Source organism: Gasterosteus aculeatus, chromosome 8 (genome assembly GCF_964276395.1).
Source record: "Gasterosteus aculeatus chromosome 8, fGasAcu3.hap1.1, whole genome shotgun sequence".
In the NCBI taxonomy this organism is placed as follows: Eukaryota; Metazoa; Chordata; class Actinopteri; order Perciformes; family Gasterosteidae; genus Gasterosteus; species Gasterosteus aculeatus.
Genome location: NC_135695.1, coordinates 10718230 through 10742893, shown reverse-complemented (window position 1 = coordinate 10742893; position 24664 = coordinate 10718230). Strand labels below are relative to the sequence as shown.

Genomic DNA, 24664 nt, shown 5'->3' with positions numbered 1-24664 from the left:
GCGCCGGCCACTTTGACACAGTTAAAGCGTGTGAGCTTTGCACTATTGCATCATCTTCTCGTTATCCAGCTCGTAGCTTATGCTGGACAGCAACGTGGACCTGAACATACCTCGGGGGACAGTCCTCGGGGCAGGTCAGCAGCTGCCTCTTTCTCACCATCTCCATCACCTCTTGGTTGGAGAAGCCGTAATAGGGCTGCAGACCGTAGCTGAAGATCTCCCACAGCACAACTCCGAAGGACCAGATGTCAGAGTCTGACGTGAACTTGCCGTACGCGATGGCCTCTGGGGGCATCCAGCGGATGGGCAGCAGGGTTTTGGGCTGGAGGCAGTAGTAGTCTGAGGAGTAGATTGCTCTGGAGAGACCGAGGTCGGAGATCTTGATTTGGAGCTGCTCGCCTACTAAAATGTTCCGAGCTGCGAGGTCTTTATGGGTGTAGAAGTGGCTGGCCAAGTACTCCATCCCAGCTGCCACCTGGGTTTTATTCATCAAAAAGAAAACAGTCATCAAAGGAGGAAGTAGCTGTGAAGCGTCTAGTACAAAGCACCGCGGTAGCAATGCGAGGAATCTCTTGCTTTCACATCCCACCTGTATGGACATGTGCAGGAAGTCCCCGTGATCCAGGCTGGACTTCACAGTGCCGTCCTCATCGCTGCTGCAGCCGACGTCAGAGTGGGGCGAGCGCATGATGAGGAACTCGTGGAGGTCCCCCAGGGGCAAAAACTCAAAGAGCATGCAGACGGGCTGCTCCTGGATCACCACACCCAGAAGGCACACCACGTGTGGGTGCTGCAGCTCCGTCAGCACAGCAGCCTCCTGTCGTCGAAAACACGGAAGACATCGGTGAACTGCTTTTGACACCTCAAAGTCCACTTATTGAGGCCTTGAAAGGCGGCTGAAAGTTTTCTTTTAAAAGACAGATGTTTTGGTGTTTGGGCTTTAAAGGCTGGCAGTTGAAAGGGAGGATTATGTTTTTTTTACACAGGAGTCATCTGGATAATTCCACAGTTTATTTTAAGTGAAAAAAGGGGATACTTGACTGTATACAGTCGGCCATCGCCCACGTTTACCTTCTGTGGAAATATAGCAAGTCATGCTTCAGGTCTTGTGGGAATAGAGATGTTTCCAATGGCAAAGCAGTGCCTTGAATTCTAAAACGGAGTATTTTAGAGCCATGTCCTCACACAATTACCAGTTAAAAGCCTGTCTTTAAAATAAAAAATGACTATTTCAGGGTTTTAGAGGTTCTGCAGATGTTACACGTGGAGGATTTTCACAACTGTGTCCCACCAACAATACACATTCATCAAAGTTTCTGCTTTTTTCAGCTTCGGAGGGAGGAATCTCTTCTGTACCTGCTGGAAGTCGACCCACTGTTGTGGATTGGAAATATCCTTCAGGGTCTTTATGGCCACGAGCTGTGCCTGGTCCATGCCCGGCAGATACAGGTGACCCTTGTAGATCTTCCCTAAAGTGCACTCTCCAAGCTCCTCCATGAAACGCACAGCCGACAGGGGAAGCTCTTTGGCTTTACTCTGCGGAGAGAAGAGGAGTGAGATCGGTGGGTCAGAAGAGAGCTGTGACACAACAAATTAGATCATTGCTTTCCTCACCATTATCCTTGAAAGGGAACGTGAGATGTTGACATGGAGTTTACATCGGGGATGCTAAATGGATGCAGGCCAACTGCCTAATGCAACAAATATGTGTTTGAGTTAAACAAATAAATAAAAGTATGGCCCAGAGAGTTGATAATGGTCTTAATCATACTGAAGCCATTACATCAGCTCCTAATGACCCCCGTCAAGGCTTGAGAGAGCAATGTGGGAAAATTACTTAAATTTAGCTGATTTAGCGGTTAGCAGCTTTTAGTAGACTAGAGTTAAACTGTAGAGTCGCCTGCAGAAAATACAGAAAATGTTTGTCTGTCTTTGCGAGTGGGATTCATTTTGGTGTTTTATTCTTACTATGAGGGATAAACAGAAGACTGGAGGTGAACAAAGAATATTTTCCTCTTCTGTGTTATGTTTTGCATTGGTGTATAATCCTTCAAAAGAAAGAATTGTTGTGTTTTCCCTTAGAATGAGCATCTTGTATCTAAATAAAAAAATCATGTATAGAAAACCACAGTCGAGATAATATGAAAAAAAAAATCATGTCCATTAGCATTATTATTATGTGTGTGTGCGCAGAAAGTTATTCACCTCATTTCGTATGGTTGTTTCAGAGAGAGAGAGAGAGAGAGAGTTACAGTATAAGTGTATGTGTGTGCGCGCGGAGCTGTACTAAAAGATAAAAGGTGAGGCGATGTTGGCAGATTTTCAAATTCCAGGACCCATGAGATGGATAATGAAATTCCTCAGTGAGCAGAAGAGCAACACACAGTCCTGTATGAGCTCTGAGGGGGGTGGTGGGTGTGTGTGTGTGTGTGTGTGTGTGAGTTACTGATGTTATGAGAAGCACAGATGTTTTTAGTTACCGGTCTGTTTCACCCGCTCTTTCCTCCCCACACCCAAACCCTCAGATCCTCCTCACATCACCGCAGTTCTCTCTGTGCGTATGTTTGTGTGTGTCTAAAGGGATTGTCAGGGGCGATGGCCTTTGGGTGACCCGGCATCAAAGCCCGCTGGCTTGTAGCCTAACCCCAAAACAACCTTGTAGATAAGAAGGGTTAGGGGGAGGGTTTTCACATAGACAATGAATGGCGAAACACGATATTCCATAATTCCAAAATTTTCCCCATTGACTAAACAACGTGTGGGAATCTGGAAGTTGGAATTCTGGGTGAAAAAAATTGATAATTCCAAGTCCAAATTCCAGAATTCCAAGTCAGTTGTAATTTAGGGTTGGCCGAGACCGAGACCACAAATGAGCTAATTCCAGATTTTGTCGTGTGTCAAAAATTTGAGACAGGCATCCTGAGATTCCAGATTTTGACACCATCATTCCAAAGACTCATCCATTACCATTGTTATGTGTCAGACATACTCCCTTTGCCAGTGCGAGCCCAGCATTCAGCCAGAATGGGTCCTAAGTCGCTGAAGTGTCCAAATGGACTCCCTTTACTAGTCACTGGGAGATGATAATTTTTTCCCTCAGCCGTACAGCGAAAGGAGAGACGTTTTCAGAATCGCCCCGGGACGCCAAAGTTTGCTCAGGCTCGACGACACAAACGCAATCTCGTTGCTCTTAACCTCCTGACACAGTGGCCTTACAATGAGCTGTTCGCGTCGCATCGTTGTGGAGAACTGGGGGCCTAAACTGATTGCAAATTGCCATCTATTGACTTCCAGATTTAGCTCAGTGATGGATGACTTTGGTTTAATCTGTAGGCCTGAATGGAATCTGACATTTTGACCTTTTACGTTTACAGGTGGATTACTCTGGGACGCAGGGGACCAACTGTTCCCGACAGCCCTGGGGGAGCACTACAACATATGTGATGCAGAGGGGGCAAAATCACTTTTGAAAATTTCATCAAAATTGGCTCCAGAGCAGAAAAGGCCAAAGAGAGCTCAAATCAGCCGCTTGAGAAGTCAATGCAAAAGCTGAATACACAGGAGTACTCCTGGATGGAGTTCTTGGCCAAAGGTTGCTGCTGTAACCAAAGCCGGCCTGGGGAGCATGTTCTCCACACGGTGGTGGGAAAGCGGATTGACAAGCCAGTTAACGTCCTGAGTCTGGCGTGGAGGGATGCCGGAAGGAAGGGCGGCATCACCTTTAACCGAATCCGGAGCAGCGTCTCCACTCAAGTAAGAACTTAATATAAGTTGGATTGTGGCTATAGATCAGAATTTGGAATTAGGAATCCTCAATTTTGGGAGCGTTTATTAAGCCTGTTTAGACACAGTTGCCCAAAGGACTGTTTTCATTTCAAACTGTTGCAAAAACTTCTTTGTCCGGGTTTCCAGGCCAGCAAATACCTTTCCGAAATGGAACGGCGGAAGGTCGCCAAGACCATGTGCCATGACCCGGACACAGCGGAAAGGTTCGACGTCGCTCTGCCTGACAGAGACGATATGTTCATGAGTCGGATGCTGAGGTTCAAAGCCCTGAAGAGCGCTCTGGGCTGCGAGGCTGAGCAAGAGGAAGAGGGCGGCACCAGCAACACCAGTACCTCAAAGGAAGAGCCCACTTATGATGACCATGAGTCATCTCCCTCTGAGGAGGAGATGACTACGTCTGAAGTGCAAAAGACCTCAAAAAGAAGGTTGCTCTTTGACCCTGAGAGTGAGACGAAGAGGTGTAGGGTGGTGGTCAAAAAGCTTGGGGTACAGATTGTGCAGTAGTACGCGAACAAGGACACTGCCTCCCAGCCTCTAAAAGCAGCCCAGCCTCTCCAAGCCCCTGTTGAACTGGCTCGAGCGCCAGCGCCGAACAAGGAAGCAGACCCTGTCGAGCTGGCTCCAGGGCCAGCGCCGAACAATGAATCAATGATTGATTGATTTCTTTTTTGTTCAAGTTTTACAGAGACATTATTGTTAATTGTTCATAAATGTTCCTTTTTGACTCTACCTCTTGCTTTGAGTTGTGATCTGTACTCTGTATTACACCACAGACACTAATGCACTGAATATTATTATTATTACCTGGTCATATTTCAGAGACCGTTTGAGGTATCCGGCTGATTCCACCACAAGCTGAAAGCCTGGAAATGTATGAATCCAACAAGGTGTTCAATGTCCATCTAGGTCATTGTACTGCAGGCTGGAAGGTGATTCCAAAATGTGGAATCAGTTCATCGGGTCATATTTCAACAACCAAGATGGTTTAAGACACTATTCCACCACGAGCTGAAAGCCTGGAATCGTATGAATCCAACAATCCAACAAGGGGCCTCTACATGGCTACTGGCCTGCCATTGACTGCCGTGGCACAGGACCTCAAATTCTTGTCGCAAATCGAGAAGTTACGGGCATAAGTATTTTGCATCTGGTGCAGGTATCAGGCTGATTCCGCCACGACCTAAAAGCCTGGAGATGTATGAATCCAACAAGTCTAGCTAGGTCATTGTACTACTGAGATATCAGGCTGGAAAGTGATTCCACATTTCGGCCATCAGTCATTCAAAATGTGGAATCAAAATGTGGAATCAAAATGTGGAATCAAGTTCCTCCATGGGTGATGAGGGGTTAGAAGAACATTCTTTTTTTCATATTTCAAAGACTTTTTTGATGTAGATTTCAATAGAAAATTGAAGTTTGGACGTTGCTCTGTCACTCAAGGTATTGAATTGAAGGTATTTCAACAGCTAAAATTTGTAGAGCCTCAGATTTGACCATTGGAAAGAGCATAACATATTGAGAATTGTAACGTTGAAATTGTTGTAATGCAGTTTAAAGAAATTAATGGAATAGATGAGAAATTGGAAGGCCCTTCCACATTCCCATCTATTCAATATTGCGCCACCTGGTGGATGAAAAAATATTGCATGGTGAGCAATCTTGATGAAATTTATATCAAAATTTGCAGACAAAAGAGACAAATTCAATGCCGTTAAAATGAAAGCTCTTTAAGAAAGAATTTAAAGAAATTCCAGAAGTTGAAATAATAGCACTTTTGAGCCCAGGAGCCCGAGAGAATCACGTTTCACTTAGTCTCATCTTTCTACGACCTTCCTATCAAATCTGGAAGGGTTAGGGTTCTCCCTGTGAAGGGTACCAACCCTGTATGATTTGAGTTTTTGACACTCATCAAAAAGGTTTTAAGAAGATGTAAATCAGTCCTCATTTACCCAAATGATCGTATATGATCGTATTAAGCTACCACATCGGTTGCATGTGCTGGAAAAAAATGTTGCTTTTTAATTCCTAAAACAGATGCAATCTGATACATGCGGGCCGTATTTCAGGTCCTTGTTTTCTGAGGACCAATTCAAATTCACTGTATAACTCCATAAGTGCATGGTTGTCACTCTAAAACGTAACCACAACGTTTTGCAAATATATGGCCGTCACAAAAACACAGAGAGGAGACAGAGCCAAACACTAGTTCCATAGCATAAAAATAAAATATTTTTTATCTTAATGGCTTCTGACGCGTTTGTGTCATTCTGCGGATGGTAATATTATACACATCACCTTGAGCCTCAGCTCAGCTCCACACAGACACGCTGTCTAGATAATCCCCATCCCACCAACCTCACCTACACAAAAAAGCGATGTGGAAAAAGATAAACAGACGTGGCACGAATGAGAAATGTGATACGCATCCTAATGTGAGCTACGTGTTGTCTGGCAGAGCAGGAGCTCCACAAGCTGCACTACAAAGAGGTCCTGTGACAGAGAGAGGGGGTGAAGGGGGGAAAAGATATGGAGGGAGAGACAGAAATGGAGCAACAAAAGAGAGATGGATGTAGTGAGAGGGAGGGATGTGGAAAAAAGAAAAGAGATAGTGAGAGAAAACTATACAGAGGAAGAGAGCGACAGCCAGACATTCCTGGACCTGCAGAGCTCTGCAGATCGAGATCTGAGCCTCCGCCCGAGACAGGTAGTTCTCTCTCTCTGTCTCTCTCTCCGTCTGTCTCACCCCCGCATGCTCAGACATATCCCGGTTGGCACACGGACGAGCTGTGCCAGTGTTTTGACTCCTTCTGTCAGCTCTCACGACTTAAAACGAAAAACGCAGCCAAAGAGCACTGATCTGAAAGAGTTATGTGTGTTCTAGCAGGTGAATGCTGACAGGGAAGTGAGATGATGAAGATGAGACGACTCAAGTTTAACCGACTGATATGTGGCAGTGGATGAGAGACGGGTGGAGAACTAACTTTTCAGTGGTATGATGTGCAATGCAAAATATTCTACGGCGACGTCTCCACTGGTCCACAGGGTTTACACAACTAACTAAACTGGGGACAGGAAGTAGCGCACAACCCACAGCGGCCTGTGCAGCGGTTAATCTACCTTGGGCTTGTATGCCGTGGTGAGCATGGACATCTCAACGTTTTGTCCCCGGACCGGTTTGGGCTGGCGCGGCGCAGGAGGTCTCGGGGACTTCTGGTTGTTGCGGCACACGCAGATGAAGAAGAAGAGCAAGGCGATGGCCAACGGGATGGCCACACTGGGGACCAGGATGTACAGGATCTCCATGTTGCTGCCGCCAGACTTCTCTTTATGGTCTACAGGGACAGACGGGGAGAGGAATCATAACAGATATTACGCCCATCGCTAGACTTGACATCACCGTGTAATAAAAATGCATAATAGAGATGAAGCGGTTATACAATTTGGATTGATTAATTGTTGAAATCTTTTTTCTGATTAAGGGATCTTGGTTACTCTAAGGCATTTTATAATTAGTGTCTTACCACAGACGGGTATGTCACAGATCTCCATGCGGACGCCCTCGTCCAGCGTGAAGCACCAGGGCGCCTCGAGTTTGTTCCCGGGGTTGCGGCAGTACGAGTGTCCGCCGTTCAGCTCGGCGTAGCGGATGGCCAGGTAGGTGTGACTGTGCGGGTACTGAGAGTTCCACGGCTGACACTGACGGCCCGACTTGGTCACGCTGACCGTCCCTCTGTAGTCCGTCCCGCTGTTGTTGAAACACTTGTGATCTAAAGGAGAGGACAAACACCTTTTGTTTACCGGGCAATAATTTGAGTAATTGTAAAAGTAAAAAAAAAGTAAAACAGCCAAACATTAGTAGGTTTCCGTTTAACAAATATACAGATTTGCTGCTTTCCTTTATCACAGATGAGAGTAATTTAAATATCTTTTGCATTTGGACAGTTTGTCAGAAAAAATATGACTGACTGAATGAAAGATGATTTGAATGCATCTCTTTGCTGTGGGAAGTCTTTTACTTTTTGCTTTTACTGCAAATTAATCAACAATGAAAATATTAATTGGCTGCAATTGTTCAACCACACCATAAAGTGGTTTCTTGTATATGAGCATATGTTATGATATGTTTATATATAACATATGCTCACATTAAATCACTAAGCTACAGTCACAGAAGTAACAAGTCATGCAACCAGCAGCTGCAGGTGTCTCACTCTTGTTTATGGGCTCGGCCATGGGGATGCCGATTCTCAGGCAGTTGGCGGCCTCCGGGCTGTCGAAGGCGGCCAGGTCCTCACAGTTGGGCAGCTTCAGCCTCTTCAGGATGAGGGGGTTTGAGCGGGCGATGATGTACTCCGTCTTGCACAGGTCGTTCTCCAGGATCTCGCACTCGTCCTTGCACAGGTCGCGAGGCCTGTCGCTTCCAGAGCTCCGGTCGCAGGTGGGGAAGGCAAAGTGGCAGAGGGACGGGATGGCAAACTGGGAGCAACGATCAGATAAGTGGTTGGATGACCCGATCATGGTGAACGCCGCTGTACGGGGAGGGAGACAGAATTCAAATTTATTCACTTAAACAACGCAGTTTGGTGCCATGTTTCTTCCATAAAGATTGGAGTTGTTTTTTAAAAGTTGAAAGACCCCAGTCAAATCATTCATATTCAAAAATATGAATGATTTACACATTCCTTGGGTTCTCTTTTTTCGTTGTAATCATAAAAAGCTAAAAAGCATGCTTAAAAGCATTCCTACGTTCACATTGCATCCAACTGCAAAGCGTCTACACACAGGAAGGATCAAAGAGGGAGACTGACAAAGAAAGCTGTAGCTGTAAATGTATGATTCATAGTTACACTGTGCAGTTATTGCAAACACATGCTTTTCAGTAAAGCAGCTTTGTAGGGGGGTGGGGGGCAGAAGGGGGGGGTGAAGGAGAAGACAAGCGAATAAAAAGTGGATAACTGAATTTGGCAGTTATCCAAACGCTCCTCCAGCACACGTTGCTTGGCAAAAAAGAAGATCAGTAAAAGTTCAATTCAAGATGGTGAATAGCGACCGAATGTTGATGTTCGTACAAAAGGTATGATTAACCGCCCCATAGTGGGCTCATAACAACCCTGTGGTATAATTAATCTTAATTATCTCTCGACCTTGATGTTTTAAATTAGAGTTCAGGAACGCCCTTCCACCCCCGAACTGTTGATTGGAGACTCTGACAGCTTGACGGATTTGATCAACAACGTACAGATCAAACCGACATTTGCACACGAACACACTAAACAAAAAAAGCACAGTAGTATGTGAGCCATTTAGGCTCCACGCAGAGTCGTGACCCTGCAGAACTTCCTCTGAACGCCATCAGCGACGTCCTGTTTTCCTTCTACAGCGCGCAGCATTCATCAATGTTCATCATCCTAAATAGACGCCGTTCGCAGGAGGTTGCACGAGATCCAGTGTATTACACATTTTAATCGTTTTATCCTTCAAAACGTTTGCAAGGCTTTGCTGATCTTTTAGCATTCACTGTAGAAGTATATGTATGTTTGTGGCTGGATGTATTGATATGAAAAACGTCTTAATAAGCAGAAGAAATAGCAGAAAATGTGTTTATGAATGAATGCCATCTACTGTGAAGGTACAAATATATTTAGATATTTCTTGAGATTCTCATGAAACCAAAATAACATTTTCAGTTCAAAGTGTTAAAACAATCTTGTGTTTCCTGTTTCTCACCTGTAATCTGGGTCTCGATCTCTCCCTGCATCTGAAACGAGTCGACGAAGATGCTGCGGTTCCCAATGAAGCGGGCGCACGCTATTCCTCTGTACGGCTGGCAGAACCCTTCTTCATCAAAATCCTCCCTGAGACATTCAGAAACACATTGTGGATCAATTCATAGATTGCTTATAGATATCTCAACGGGTCAAATACAAACAGATATGCCTGAAAGAGGAAGCGGGCTTTTGCAGAGTTAAAACGTTCCCAAATATGCTGTAATACACACAATCTCCACTAGAGGGCAGTCTAGGTTTGAATCTTGCACAAAACCAAGTTGTTGCACTTAAGTGGACAGAGGAGGCTGTTTCTTGTTGTTGGATCTAAACCAAGACAGAGGTCTCCGTTTGCTTGGCTAAAGATAAATCATATTCAACTCAAAGGCTGAGATCTGAAACACACACACACACACACACACACACACACACACACACACACACACACACACACACACACACACAGAAACATCCCCATTCACAGCACAGATGTAAACCGTATTAGGAATTAATGTTTGACTTTATTTCTGTTTATGGCAGAGAGATGTCATCATGAGCTCTAATCTGAAACACATGTGGAGGGAGAAAAAGAGAGAGAGAGAGAGGTTGACATTCACAATTTTTTCTTTAAAAGTGACTCCTGATGCCTTCATCTTTACCTTCTCTTTAAATACACTTATCGCCCCCAGTGTCTTGTTTTGCCCTCCACCTCTCACCTCTCTCATTTCATACACACACTGATACGCACACAGTCACACAGTCACTCCACACGCCGACGAGCAGGCGATTCGTTTAGTGTGAGATCACAGTGTCATGTGCTTTGATTTGTGCCATATGGGGACTTAAAGACCAGACATAACCACAAGCTATGGCAGAGTGCAGGATGCCTCCGTGCATACACACACACACACACACACCCACACACACACACACACACACACACACACACACAAACACAGCACATTGTAGCTACTGACTGATTGAAAGTACATATCCAGACACTACTGCTCGAGTGATGAACAGAACAGAATCACTTTGTTACTGACCAGACTGGCGATGCATTTAAAACATCGAATAGTCTAGAATGACAACAAAATAAATTACCATTTAGGAAAAATTGGGACGTTTTCTAAATCTTACTGCCATGGGATTCATGAAGACACAGGTCCATTTTCCTGCGTACAACCGTAAAACACGGCGCCTTGACGCCTAAAGCTTCACTATCATCCAACCGTGTCTGCTGCCCTTGTTGATGAGTCATGTAGGGGGACGAGACGGCATGTGAAACGTTCCAATTGCACCACACACATTAAAAGCTAAAGGAAAACACTTTAAAGATGCGACTTAAAACAACTGCATGCACACACACACACACACACACACACACACACACACACACACGCGGCTTCGTAATGCCATAGGTGTGTAGGTTTGGTGTGAGTACAGGGTCATCAGGTTCCCTTTCTATGAGGAGTGTTAAGTGACTGAAGGGCCAAGGTCAGATCTCTCTCTCTACCCCCATTTGCACAGATCTAAATGGGCTTTCCAGACGTTGACACACACGCGCATGCATGCTCACACACACACACAGCAGTGGTTTGCATACTGCTGATTCCATGGAGATATGGTAAAATTACATTTACAATTTATTACAGGTTTATTGTTGCAGTCTGTAATTTCCTACTAAAAAGTGGAAATCAGAAATAATGAGTTCATGTTGCGGTGGGCCTGCAGACGGCTTAGCACCCCTTCATAAAGCCACAAACTGCATATTTCCCTTTGACGAGGAGCTTCCTCTCTTTAGGTAACAAATCATGTCTGGCATTAAAGCTGTACGAGGGGACTCTTGTAACAAAACAAACGGCGTCACTGCAAAAAGACTGGTCGAATGATTTGACGGGTTGATGATTGATCGGACTGCAACTAGTTTGAATGTAACGAACAAGGATGGGAAAAGGTTGTGTAGAGCGTTTAAGAAAACACACACACAGAGAGAGAAAACAAAAGTGAGGGCTGGAGTGCGTCCAGGCAGCCGGGAGGTTAGTTTGGTTGTGCGTCACAGTGGATGGTGGACGCACACATCCACACAAACATCAAGCCACACACAGACAAGTAAATGACAAGGGAGTGCAGACGCTCCGCCACAACGCAGCCGGATCCTGCGGAGCAAATTACAACTGCAGTCAGAACGGCCTTTACGGAAACGACTCAGCCCAAATCCAAAATCGCCCCCGACTGCTTTCTATATTTTCATTTTCTTCCGCTCGAAAGACTCGACTTGAATTGAGAGCCGTGTCTGAAAGGCGTAGTGAAATGTCTGCATCCCGTCCAGGGCAGCGGCAACGGCTTGATGTCTCGCGAAGCCACATCTACTATAACCTAATCTCCGTGAGACATCTGAGATTTCTTCTGTAAATCCTTTCCAGAGTTTCGTCTTTGTGTATGCATTTGCTCCGCTGTGTTTGTGTGTGTAAGCTTGTCCCAGGCAGGGAGAGCCATGTGCGGTTGCTATTTGTGTAAACAGCGGATGGCTGTTCAGGCCTTTTCTTTTACACACCAACGCCACGGGCCGTCTGTGTAATGTTTTTTAATAGTTTACTACAAGAGTTAAATATATAATCCAGATCCTAACAGAAAGTAACAAGGTATTGATTTATTGTCCAATTAGATATTTGCTAAGCTCATTATTTATTCAGGGAAGAGCTTGTTAAACAGCCATGCGCTTTATCCAGTACCGCCCTGATTCATCGATGCAAACATTCACACCTGGTAGGGCGCCAGTGCAGTTTGAGACAGAATGGAGCTTCAGTGCTGAAGACTCCTTCAATGCCGGCTGTTTCTTAAGAGATGAGAGATAAAAAGATGTGCAAGTAATCAGCAGAGAAAAAGTTAAATACAAATGGCTTTTATGGGAAACTTTAAACTCCAGTCTTCCGATTTGTTGACAAGTAAGAAAGACAAGGCAGGCAACATTTATAAACTGACAAATTATAAAAGACATTCCTTTGACTTTGGGTGCTCGTTGAAAATGGTAGATACATGAAATATTTTTTAAAAGTTTGCAATACATCTGCAAGCACGAAAGTATACAGTATATTTAAGTGATTTAGCAGTACACCTCAGAACTCACAATGAAAACTGTATGCACATTAAAAAGTACAAATACTAATTTTTATATAGTATTGATAAGCATATGTGTTTGTTGACACCAGAGCAAAAAACATCATCACTTCATTCCTCATTGTCCGTGTGTGATCTTTCTCATCCATACAAATCCCACCGCTGGAAGAACAACATCATTTGACAATAATTTAGAATAAGATAGAATGATCTAAAGGAAGATTCTGTATATGCAATGCAGACTGTTGAGCATTGCAGAAACCAATGCTACATACTATTTGCTAAATATTCAAACTCATTGCCTTTAAAAATGTGGAACGTTACTGCTGCAGTAAAGGCTCTGTTCTGTATTCAAGAGTAAATTAACTTAATTGTTGTGTTCATACTGATTTCTTTTACGTTTATGGAACGGCGTGTAAACTTGGGTATCTCTTATCAGGAAGCTGTGGGCCGGGATGACGGGTTTGTGTTGAGTTTTGGGGGTTTAAGGGGACGTGAAATCCAATGCTCTTTGTTGGAGGGGAAACAGAAAGGAGTGGATTTGAGTGTGAGGAGGCAGAGGGGCGGTGCACGATGACATCTTGGATGTCGGGGTTTGTGTTTGCAGGCGCCGCTGTGGGTGCTGAGTGAAGAGGAGACGAGCGGCTTGCAGCATGAAGCCACAGCTGTCGGAGCCCGATCGGGGATGCCCCTCAGCTTGTTGTTTGAACACACTCAGATATGAACTGGGTTGAGTTTTGAAACTTCCATGACGCGGGGTGAGAATTTGGCAATTGGCGGTAACTATTAATCAGGCAGGTTGAATCTCCTTAACTAAACCTTTGTGGGTGATATTGATTATGTTGTGTGCTCATTAATGTCCCAATATATGCTGTTTTCTCTGGTTAAGGGCGACTGAATGGAAATTAGCCATCTAAAATGTGTGTGTCTAAAATGTATGAGTGTTTCCATCTCCTAGATGTGATGTAAATATAATTAGTATATTGTTAGTTATATTAGTAAATTGACAACAGTTTTTTGTCTTCTGTAGCTTTATGGGTGCAATGCTGGTAAAATATATACAGACATCCTGCCACTGCCAACAATAACTGTAGGCCGGTGATTGAAACGTTGGGACTCTGGTGTCCGTTCATACACACTGGAGCTCAAGTATTACATGAGAATTGCAGAATGCATGTGTGGTTGCAGTGTATAGTGATCCCTCACTGACAGGCAGCCAAAATGGCCACCAGAGGCTGAGGTTGCCTGGGGTCTGTGGCTGCCGGCGGTCCGTGACCACACTGGGAAGGAAAAGCAAGGGAGGACAACCAGGGGCTGCTGGAGGACACAGCGGAGAAAGCACGAGCCCTCACGGGTCCTCGTGTTACTACTGCTCACTGGCTGCAACAATAGAGGCTTCTGTCAGCGAGGACGACGAAGGGATCCAGAGCGTCTACCGATAGAGGAGGAAGGGAAATAAGAGACATAAGAGATGGTGTGGAGTGGACATCAAGGCCGCATTTCACTTGGTAGGTTTTTCTTCCCATTTTGAAGACATGTTTTCCTCCTTTTGGCTTCTTGGACTTGTCCGTTTTCCTGTTATTGTGCTTTTTGGCCGTAGTTCAGGTTGAAGCGAGGGGCTGCACTGGTGTGTTTATTTTGCTCAAGTTATTTCTCCATGAGTATCAGTGACCTAAACACTAATACAGTGAGAGGCTGCATTTGACACGGTGTTATTGTTAGTGTTTAGTGGACGCACAGAGTGGAAACGTTTACAAAAACGCATTTGTGGGGAAGTAACGCTTTAGTGAGGCGATGCAATTAGGATTATCATGTGCTGAGACACTCCACAGCTCTTAATAACACAGCGGCACTACTTCTGCTGCTGTGGAAAGTTACCTAATATCCATTTCATATGCTGCACAAATAGTTTGACAACTTAACCTACAAAGAATGCACACCTGCACACACTTGAAAGGCAAACGCAGAGCCTCGACAGAGGCGCCTTCACGTGCAGTCGCCACAGTGACACCAGTCCCCTACCGCCACGGCGGCCATCCCTGCAGATGCTTCAAATGCAGCTCTTGTGTTTATTTCAAACAAGATCAAGGTTGGATTAAATACTTTTGACTTGAGGTAGAAAGTAAACATTTATTAGCTGGGATTTCACGTTTGACTAAATGAAGATTGGACGCATACGTCCCAGCTACACAGTTAATGCTGGTCCTGCAGTATTTGCTTTGTTTAGTCTTTCCCTGCTGCAGGTGATACTAAAGAGCTTTAACTAAAGGGTTAACACATCCACGGTGACTCAACACGTGGGGACGGACCCTGCACCAGTCACTCCTCACAATGCTTCTAACCCCATGAAGTCACTTCCTTGACTTCAAGACTGTGAGGCATTATAAGTCCAAGTAGGGGGAGGGTTTGGGGAGTGGAGGTGTCAATCAGCCTGTCAATTAGAGGTATAGGAGGGCGATGCGTCTCCTCAAGCCCAACATAAACCCAGTGGTGTTTAGACAGACCCCCACACACACACACAAAGAAAATAGAGCACAGAGTTTACGCAGCAAAATCCATTACCAGGGAGGTGAATTAGAGGAGGAGGCTGGGAAGATGTAGTTTGACTAATAACTGACCCACGAGAAGTCCATGAGAACAAGACACAGTCGGCGAAGGTCTAGCAAAAAACAGGAAGGGGAAGGTTAAAGTCGGTCCGTAGAGGAGAGGGAGAGACGAATTTAGTTTGAGAGAGGAATTGTGAGAAAGAGGTTGAGAGATAATTAAGGACAATAATGAGACTGAGGACTGGAAATAGTTAGGAGATTAAGGCATTAGGTTTAACTGCTGTAGAACAATGCAGCATCTGCGTGTATGACTGAAATAACACTATTAAGTCCACATTGCTTAATCGAGTCCATGAAGCTCTCATCAATAAGAAAAATAGTTTTCATTTTTAGCATCGACGAAGGAGTCATGCAAGTACAACGGCTCATGCTCTATTTTCATTTAAAGTTAATTATAAAAGTTGTTTTCTGCCTGCAGGAGTGGCTGTGCAAATCACCCTCTTGGTTTTCTTGTTAGCATTCCTTTATTTGACTCCAGGCATCCTCAAAAAGTCTGTGTGGAAATAATAATAACAGGAAAAGCTCAGAAAGCACTAAAGAAAGAACATGACAAGGAGATAGCCGAGAGCGAAGCTACTAACCGCCAACACACACACACACACACACACACACACACACACACACACACACACACACACACACACACACACACACACACACACACACACACACACACACACACACTTTCCTGCATGATTCATGACTTATTGCATCCTAGATCACAGATCCCAATCCGAACACACAAAGGCAGACACTTGAAAAGGACAGGAGGACACATGTTTTGGCTGACTGGCTACTGACGGTGTTTAAGGAACAAGAATATACACGTTTGAACGCCGGCGCGGCTTCTGGGGAAAGAGGAACAATCCTTGATGAGAGCGATTAAGAATCACTAAAGCCATGTATTGCGGGGAAAGGAAAAACACTTTCGCACAATGGAGCTCATAAATAATGGTTGTGTAAATGTTCCATTGACATGATAATCATTATACCAGAAAGACTTCCGAGGGTTTTCCTTCACTGGAGAGCCCGTTCCTTTGCTTTATGTATCGCTGCAATTATTGCCCTCGCTGCCTGCACACAAAAACCTGCGTCTGACATTGAGGCATTTTGTCAAAAATAAGAAAGGACATTGGTTAATGAGGCCGACGCAAACGAGGCGGGCTAAAGGAATGTGTGGCACAACAGACATGTGATGGAACACACTAAATATTCCTGCTTTCCCAAACACGGGAGAGACGGCATGGCTCCGGATCTTCCAATAAAAAGATAATTTACAGGTTCCTGCAGTCTTAAAAACAAATGGAACTAGCCAGCACATTATTCAGTCGCTTTAAAAGGTCTGACCTACATGCTCAGGGTTGTCACCCATATTTACAACACGTTCCACGTATGTGTTTCTGCTACATCCGCTCCTCTGTGTGTTTATATAAGCCTCTTTCCGAGAGTTTCCTCCGAGTTGGTAAAAAAAACTACTGCAAATTGATTGAAAGGAAAAAAATAAGTAAAACAGGGATGGAATGAAAAACATATCATATATCCCGTCATTATCATTATACGATACTGGTCAGGTATTTGTTTGGCTGAGAAAAAACACCTTATTTACTTGTTGAGGATGCTTGTGATAAGAACTTTTAACTTGAGTAGATTGAGGCTACGGTGCATTCTCCTGTCGAAAGAAGTACAACTCGATCATCATCTGACTTCTTTAAGATGCCTCCGTACAGTTGAACTAAACAGAACTAGTTAAGCGTAGGTTCTTCTGTTGCTATTGGATTGGAAATGCATTACAAAAATTTGTGGGAAATTCTGAGGGTGATTTAATGATTGAATTCAATTTGTTGTTGACTTGAAACTGTTCTGTTAAATATGTTTAGTTTAACTGAAGTTCATTGTACTGGACTGTCATTGCTATTGAATTCATTTGTATTTTAAATGGTTTTTAACACAAGTCTGCAGTGAAACTGTTTGCATGGAATTAAGAAGCCAGCAGATTTAACAAACACTGATTGATAAACACACTTCAGCGTGAAGGTCTTTCTTTATCAACACAACATCAAACTGCATTGATCCTGTTAAGCTCTACAAAGTGTAATATATCCCCTATGGCTCAAGTTATAAAGTCCCAACTGCAAACAAAAGCCTCTTTTTATACCGTGAAATACTCCAGGTACACTGTGCTTCCCTCTGTTTCTCTCACACACTCCAACACCACGACTGAGGGCAAAGAAAGAACACTTTCAGAGCGTACTTGTCTCCATAAATGTTTTTTTTTTCTGTGCAGGAGTGTGTGCATATGTGTGTTCATGGGAGGTAAAGGGCAAAGTTCAGGGAAACCCCACAAACCCCCATCTAGGCCTTGTAACCCTGAGGGAGAAAATGTGATTCACACACACACACACACACACACACACACACACACACACACACACACACACCTTCTTACCAGGCCTGACCTTGACCAGACCTGCCAACAGCATCACCAACAGACAGACACAGGGGATTCTGGGAAACAGGAAACAGGAAGTGGGTCCTGTCCAAGCGGAGTGTGAGAGCCTCGTTCATAATGAGTTGTGCATGAAAGTCGTGGTGTGCGGTAAAGTGTGGAAAGACGGACTCGCAGTCTTACTAACGCGTAATAATGTAAATTGCTTTAATGGTTAAAGCCGGCTATGCGCTCCCCCGACGTGTGTGTGTGCGTGTGTTCTCATGTCTCCGTCTGTGCGTGTGTGTTGAGCCCTGTGACCTGGGCAGCATTTAGCAGCGCGGCATCCAGTTATGTGAGAGGGGGCCGCGGTGGGAGCTCTGGTTTCAAACAGGGCCGGTGCCCTGGGACCAGGCCATGTCAAAGGGCCTGTCCCCGATGAGCCATATTAGGGCCCGGATCCCCAATCAATCAGCACCGCGCTAAAAAGAATCCACGACAAGACGGCAATTAAGACCCACCGAGGGCCTAACCAAACACGTGTGAGAGATAGGGTTTGTGAGAGGAACTGCGTGTGCAGTTCTTTCACTTTTTGCTTTATGTGGAACCGCATGTGTCCACATGTGTTGCATGTGTGTTGATAAAAGCCTTTTGAGACAGAACAAGAAAAAGGAAAAACCCTCCGGACGTGTAAAGGAGTAGAGGACAGAGGTGAAGGAAGTCTCAGTGGGCCGTCGCTGTTTTTACTGTGTATTTGTGTATCACTGAATGTAAAGCGCAGACAGAATGTACTTTTTAAGATAAAAAGTTAGTTATTTTAGTCAGAAGAACTAAATACCAATAGAATACTACAGTAGCTCTGGTTGAAACTGTGGAACTCTGGACCCTTTTTGGACCAGCCAAAATCACCCAAAGTCAATCCCAGATTGTAACAGGTTTAGCAAACCCCCCCTCCACGCGGCGTCGGTCTGATCTGGAGTGCTGAAGTCGATCAGTATGCGGTAGAGGAGCACAGCGTCCATAAAGTGAGTGGAACTGTCATCCCCTCAGTCTGAACGGGTGCGATACTTGTGGTGTGGAGGAAATCATCGACGTCAATCCCCGGCCAGCGTCTGAGAACCACAGCTCTGTTGACACTGGCTCTGAGGTGAGGAGAAGTGGATCCAAAACACAAAGTTCCTCAACACGGCGCACGCAGGTTCTCAGTCCAGCTTAAGAGCCTATTGTGACCAAAAAACAACACCGCACTGCGCAGGCAGACTGCAGCAGGCCTGCAGAGTGAGAGGAGACCTGCTTTTAAACAGTGGTCTCTTCAAGAGCCCTTGAGCAGGAATTTTGGCACTAAATTAAACTTTTTTTGCCTCAGTTTAGCTTCTGCACAATAAGGACACAACAGCGCTTTACTATCGTTTGCCAACCACTCTTAAAGCATGTGCTACATATGAAGCTGCAGCCTGCAGCTGGTTAGTCTGGACTTTATAGCATAAAGACTGGAAACAGTCAAGTTCAAATTGGCACCAAGTTTTTTCTTGTTTATTATTTCATTTTTTGGGGGAACTGACATAATTACGGAAGATTAACCCAAAGTCTCATGTAAATATTAAGATACTTGCAACTTACAACCGCGTGCAAAACCAGTTTATTTTCTAAATAAAAAGCATGTGATTAGTTGCGGATTAAACTTAAAACACATGTTCAATGTGTAGCTGTGAAACACACATTATATTGATAAGTCGTCTCATATTTGTGCCACACAGTCAGATTGCCGGCTTACCCATTTGTCCAGAACTAGTGAGGGGTCTTACAAGACGTAGCTCAGAGCAAATCAGGGCATCAGTAACTGATTACACGTATTTCAGCGCCTAATGCTTTAAAACAAGCTTTGAGATCAATGCAGTGTGACATCTTCAAGTCATTACACATGACACAAACTACTTCCTAAAACCAATTTGTCAATCAAACCCGCGCACCGCTGCAGGTGAGGCACGCGGGCTACAGTCCTGTAGATGCTTTCAGTGTATAATTGGGTTGCAGGGAGGGTCGGGGGGGGTTGAGGCGCAGGCCTCAAGGTCACTGTCACGTCTGCTCTGACCTCGATTTAATACGTGTGTTGACAGCTGGCTAATTACAGAGACGACGCACACACGCAGATACACGGCGTGTAAAATAAGTATTCAACACTTCATCCTTTTTCACCCCATATGTGTGTATATATATATATATATATATATATATACACAAGTTCCAGGAGAAATGACAGCGTATGTGTTTACACTGTTTCATAGTCGGACAGGCCTGATTAGAGCAATCACCGGGAATCGTTAATTTACATCCAAACAGAATCTTAACTGAGGTATTAATTGCAAGCTTACAAAAAGCAGATAAAGGTCTCACTGTACTGCAGAAGTAGCCTAAGACATAACAATTAACAAACCAGCTCTTTCATGCACGCGTAATTGCTGGATTTACAGTCAGCGGTGGTTTGAATTGACTTATGAGAGTAAAATATTGTTTAAAAAAAAATGAAGAGAACAACAGCAAAGAACTTTTCCACCAAATACTGTCAATCGCCGTTATACAAAAAGGTGGTGATACGTTGAAGCAAATGACGTGACAAAAAGAAGCCAGAAAAATACTGCTGAGGGGAAAATGGGTTCATTGTTGAACCTGTCTTCCTTATTTTCTAGGACAGAGTAGACGAAGGAGAGAGCAGAGCGGCTCGGCTCAGGGAAAAGCAAGATTCTAAGAAAGAATAGTTATTTTTGTAACTGCTTTTTTTGCTAGTGCTGAGTGAAAAACGGTAGGGAAAGGTTTGAAATGTAAACAGCCTTGACAGTCACAGTGTAGTGGTATTAATCTTTTCCTACGGGGAGAAAACCTCTTTATTATAAACACAGACATAAGGATCAGCACTGTGCGAACGTCTGTTTATCCCTGCTGTCAGATTAAAAAAACACACGTATGCAGTAAATCAACATCTTTAGAAAAGCAAAATCCGCTGTATTTCGGAAATAAAAGTTGAAAAAAACCCCGATCTGTTATTATATAATAACAAAATATAAATACATACTATATTTTCAAAAGGAATTTCTATTTCAAATTGGGAGGAATTTCCATACATTGCAGTTGAGTCCTGCCCAACATGAAAATTGAATTAAATCATGCAGGAAAAAAAAAGTACGAAGTCAGAAAGAAAAGAGCGATGATGGAGTGGGTGTGTAATTGTGTCTCAGACAGTCTCAGGCTGCTCCGTCTGCGACTGTCCGGCGTTGCAGGACCCCGTTAAGAGTTATTACTGGCCTCCGATCCGAACTAGACCTCCCGTCGGCTCAACGCAGCTAATCACACCTGAACGCCGCCGAGCCAAAGAACCCGTGAAGCAAAGAGCAACACGCAACGCCCGAGTGTTAATGGCACCATCCCCCCCCCCCCCCCCCTTCCCCCACCCTGCTAACACTGTTTTGCTTTCACTCCCTTCACTCTGCTGCCATCCGTCCTCTTTTTTTTTCTGCATATGAAGGAAGTGTGGCAGCGTACAGAGGGAAACCGTGAAAGTTGGGGGGCTACTTTTGGCAGGCGAGACTTTTTTCCTCCTCACCCTGTGTTTATGCTGGCTCTGTTAAAGCATCTCCAGGGAGGTTGGGAGGTGGGAAGGGAAAGGGGAAATATGGAGGGAGGGCATGGGCACAGTGTAGAGGAGATGCACTGAACTCCCTCTATTTGGAGATAACTGATGGCATACTGATGCATTCGACCATGAGAAAAGGACCGACTTGATCAAGAACTCTAGATGCAAGACGTCAAACGTGGACTTCTTGAGATGTGACTTTGGGTGTGAGATTTAGCACGCAACCACATCGTGTCATTTCTACACTTGTGTGGATTACACAAATGAGACGTCTTCAAATGTGAACCTTAAAAAAGGTTCTCGTAAGGATTTAGATTTGTGTGCAAAAAGCCAGACTGGGATTTACACATTCATCTCATCAATCCTCTTACATAACATGAATAAACACAGCTCCAAAGGTGTAAACTATTCATTTGATTAAAACTTAACAATACGTGGTATTGCTTCTAAGGTTTGATGTGCAGAATTACAAATATATTTAAAAAAGACGGCACAGACCTTTCCTCCTAGTTTATAATAAAAACTTCAGCAATGGAGGCTTTAAAAGGACATGATTTTAAAGCCTTTAAATAAGATCTGTGGATGGAAAACATGAACATCTTAAACTGTAAGAACAGAACGCTAGATTGAAGCCCCAAAACCTTTCTTCATTCTCTCGTATGTATTTATATCTGATCTGCTGCGCTGCAGCTTTCAACTCTTGAGCCGCCACATCGGAAACGAGCCGCCGCAATCGTAGCTTAAACCTCGAGGGCTGTCAGCTCTCCGTTTGCCATGCGGCTTCTCTCATAAACCCGACGCCGACGATACACACAACGCAAACACACGCCGCAAAGTGTGTACTTCAGTCCAGCGCAGAGGGGATGGAAATCAGAGCACAGACCCATGCAAAGACAACACTGACAACTCAACGTTCATGTTATGCTGAGGTTCAACAAGGTGGGTGGCAAGAAATCCCCTCCCAATTTGTGAGTAATATTTGTGGCTAATTTCTCCCCAGAAAACTGAGCTCATTGAGCTCTCAGTAAGGCTCTCTTACAAAGAGAGGATGGGGTCGGGTGGGAAGTTCCAAAAAAGGACTATATATATTTCACGTAAACTGACAGGCTTCTGGACCAGATGTGTGTCAAAGATTTTGAGTGAAGGAGCAGAGATTTTTGACGTTTGAACAGCTGCAGTGTGAGGTAAGCGGTCGCAGGTCATCGCATGTCATTATTAGGTGACCCTGTCTCCTTGACGGCCTGCCACTCTACTTTACAGCCAATAAGTTGGCCGCAGCGCTGATGATGAGCAGCAGTGACAATCAGCGTTGCCGAAGGAGGCCGCCGTGCGTCTAAATGGAGTCGGCAGTCGGTGGAGGGAGACTCTAAATCGCATTCTGCTCTTCGGAGGACTGGCAACACTTTCCTGTGTTAGGGAACTGAACCGGTTCCAACTTGCAATGGGCAATTGAGTGTTTGCTGCGTTTAAGCTGTACCTTGAAGACATTGAATCTTCACGATGCAAAGATTAAAGCAATCCTGAAAACGTGGCATCGTGGGGATTTACACGGTACTAACTCCAACTAAAGGAGTGATGAAAACACTGTAATTTCAAAAACCTTTAATTTTCACAAACTTATTTGTGTGCATGTACTTTACAAAAGAAGACATTTTTTAAATCCACATCCCTCCCCTTTCTAATGAACGTTTATTTCTGCATCTTAGTTTATTTCCACGGTGTCAAGTGTTTTTTCTTTTAGACCAGCGTGTTTGATTTTTCCATGTGTTCGGTTACTGGCTTTGGAATATTGCATTGTGATTCTTGCATGAGTCGACATAAGCTTTAATTTAAAGCTGTTAAAGCTGCAGTTTAACACGAAAAAAGAATAATCTAAAACATGTAAACAAAAGTACGGTAGGAACAGATGTTGGAAACGCAGCACTCACACATGCTCAAAGTGTATGAATTGATTTAGAAATGGTCAGATATCCATTATGAGCAGGCACTTGCTAGTAGATAAAGACATTAACTTAATTATAGTAACCTCATTAAAGCTCAGTGAATGTCTCATTATTGCCCTAAACTAACTAAATGAATGGCACAGGTTTTGAATTTGTTGTAATTTAGCATTGCTGTGATTTCTGATTAGAGTTGCCTTAATGTACAATAACCCAATTTGTCCAATGCTAAGCTGTATAGATGCTGTACAGTGTGTTTTGGATCTTTTTTTTATGATTGGCAAACCGGCCAACCACCACACAGCCAGCTGAGTGTCTATGTTCTATGCAAAGAGGCAACGTATTACTATGAGAAGTACCAGATAATAACACTAGCATTCTCCAGTTGTATTAGCAGACAGAATATCAACGCAGACTGAATGTTGTTACACGCTCTTCAAACCATTTTTCCAACATCTATCAAGTCGTGATGTTCCCTATAATTAAATGTGTTCCTATTATGGCCACATGTTAAATAGGCCTACGCCTACTCTTGGAAGCGAATACCTACAGACTAACAAAGAGAAAAATGGATAGAGGGAAATAAACTCACGTTGGCCTTCCTGCCAGAAGTGTAGGGAGTGGATCTGGAAAAGAGGACAAGGGTATTTCTTTTTACAACAGGATAAACAATATTGCTCCCAGATTTTCTCTGCACAGACTGCCAGAAACAGGCAAGCATCACTGGAGTGTTGCTGAAAGGAGCCAGATCTCTAGCAGGCAAAGCGCAGTGGGAAATATGTCTTTGTTTGTCCCAAAAAGCGAAGTAAAAGCGATATCGCGACTCTCACTCCTCTTACCGAATTTGACAAAGAGCACGCCTGTCGTGGACACCGTGCCCTGGGCGTTGCTGGCCACGCACTGGAAGTAACCCGTGTCTGTGGTGTCCAGGTTGCGGATGCGGAGGCGGGACCCGTACGGCATGGACCGGTGAGAGATCCGCCGCGGCTCCTGCACCACCGGGGCGTCGTTCTTCAGCCAGCGCACGGAGGGCTGCGGGTTGCCGGACACGCGGCACAAGAGGTCGGCCGTGTGGCCCAGGGAGGTGGTGATGTTGTTCATGGGGGCTTCGAGACGTATGAAGGACGGCCCTGGAAGGACAGAGAGGCATGGGGGGGGATGAAGGGGACGCATACAGGGCAGATGATTGAGAAAGAAGAAGACGGAAAGGAGACAGAAGACATGAGGCCGAAAGCAAAGGTACAAAGCCAGCACTTTTGAGACGCCGCATGTATCAGACACGTTTTTAACTCGCACTCCTCACACAACACATACACACACTCCCAACATAGTAAGAGTTCATATGAGAAGGTCAGAAGCCCATGTAATGAGCTCAGAACCTGTTGGCAAAAAGA

At 44.4% G+C, this 24664-nt stretch overlaps 1 protein-coding gene across 2 annotated transcripts in view; it reads right to left on the bottom strand.

Annotated features, from left to right (window-relative positions):
* Positions 1-24664, bottom strand: part of ror1 (receptor tyrosine kinase-like orphan receptor 1) — a 97567-nt gene that overhangs the window by 3193 nt on the left and 69710 nt on the right. For both annotated transcript variants that reach the window (XM_040184731.2, XM_040184732.2), the window contains 9 exons: positions 24110-24400; positions 23863-23896; positions 9514-9641; positions 7998-8315; positions 7308-7553; positions 6904-7118; positions 1357-1536; positions 590-817; positions 111-475 (listed from right to left, as the gene is read on the bottom strand). In XM_040184731.2, the coding sequence (XP_040040665.2) occupies positions 111-475; positions 590-817; positions 1357-1536; positions 6904-7118; positions 7308-7553; positions 7998-8315; positions 9514-9641; positions 23863-23896; positions 24110-24400 (2005 nt within the window). The remainder of the gene's footprint in view (positions 1-110; positions 476-589; positions 818-1356; positions 1537-6903; positions 7119-7307; positions 7554-7997; positions 8316-9513; positions 9642-23862; positions 23897-24109; positions 24401-24664) is intronic.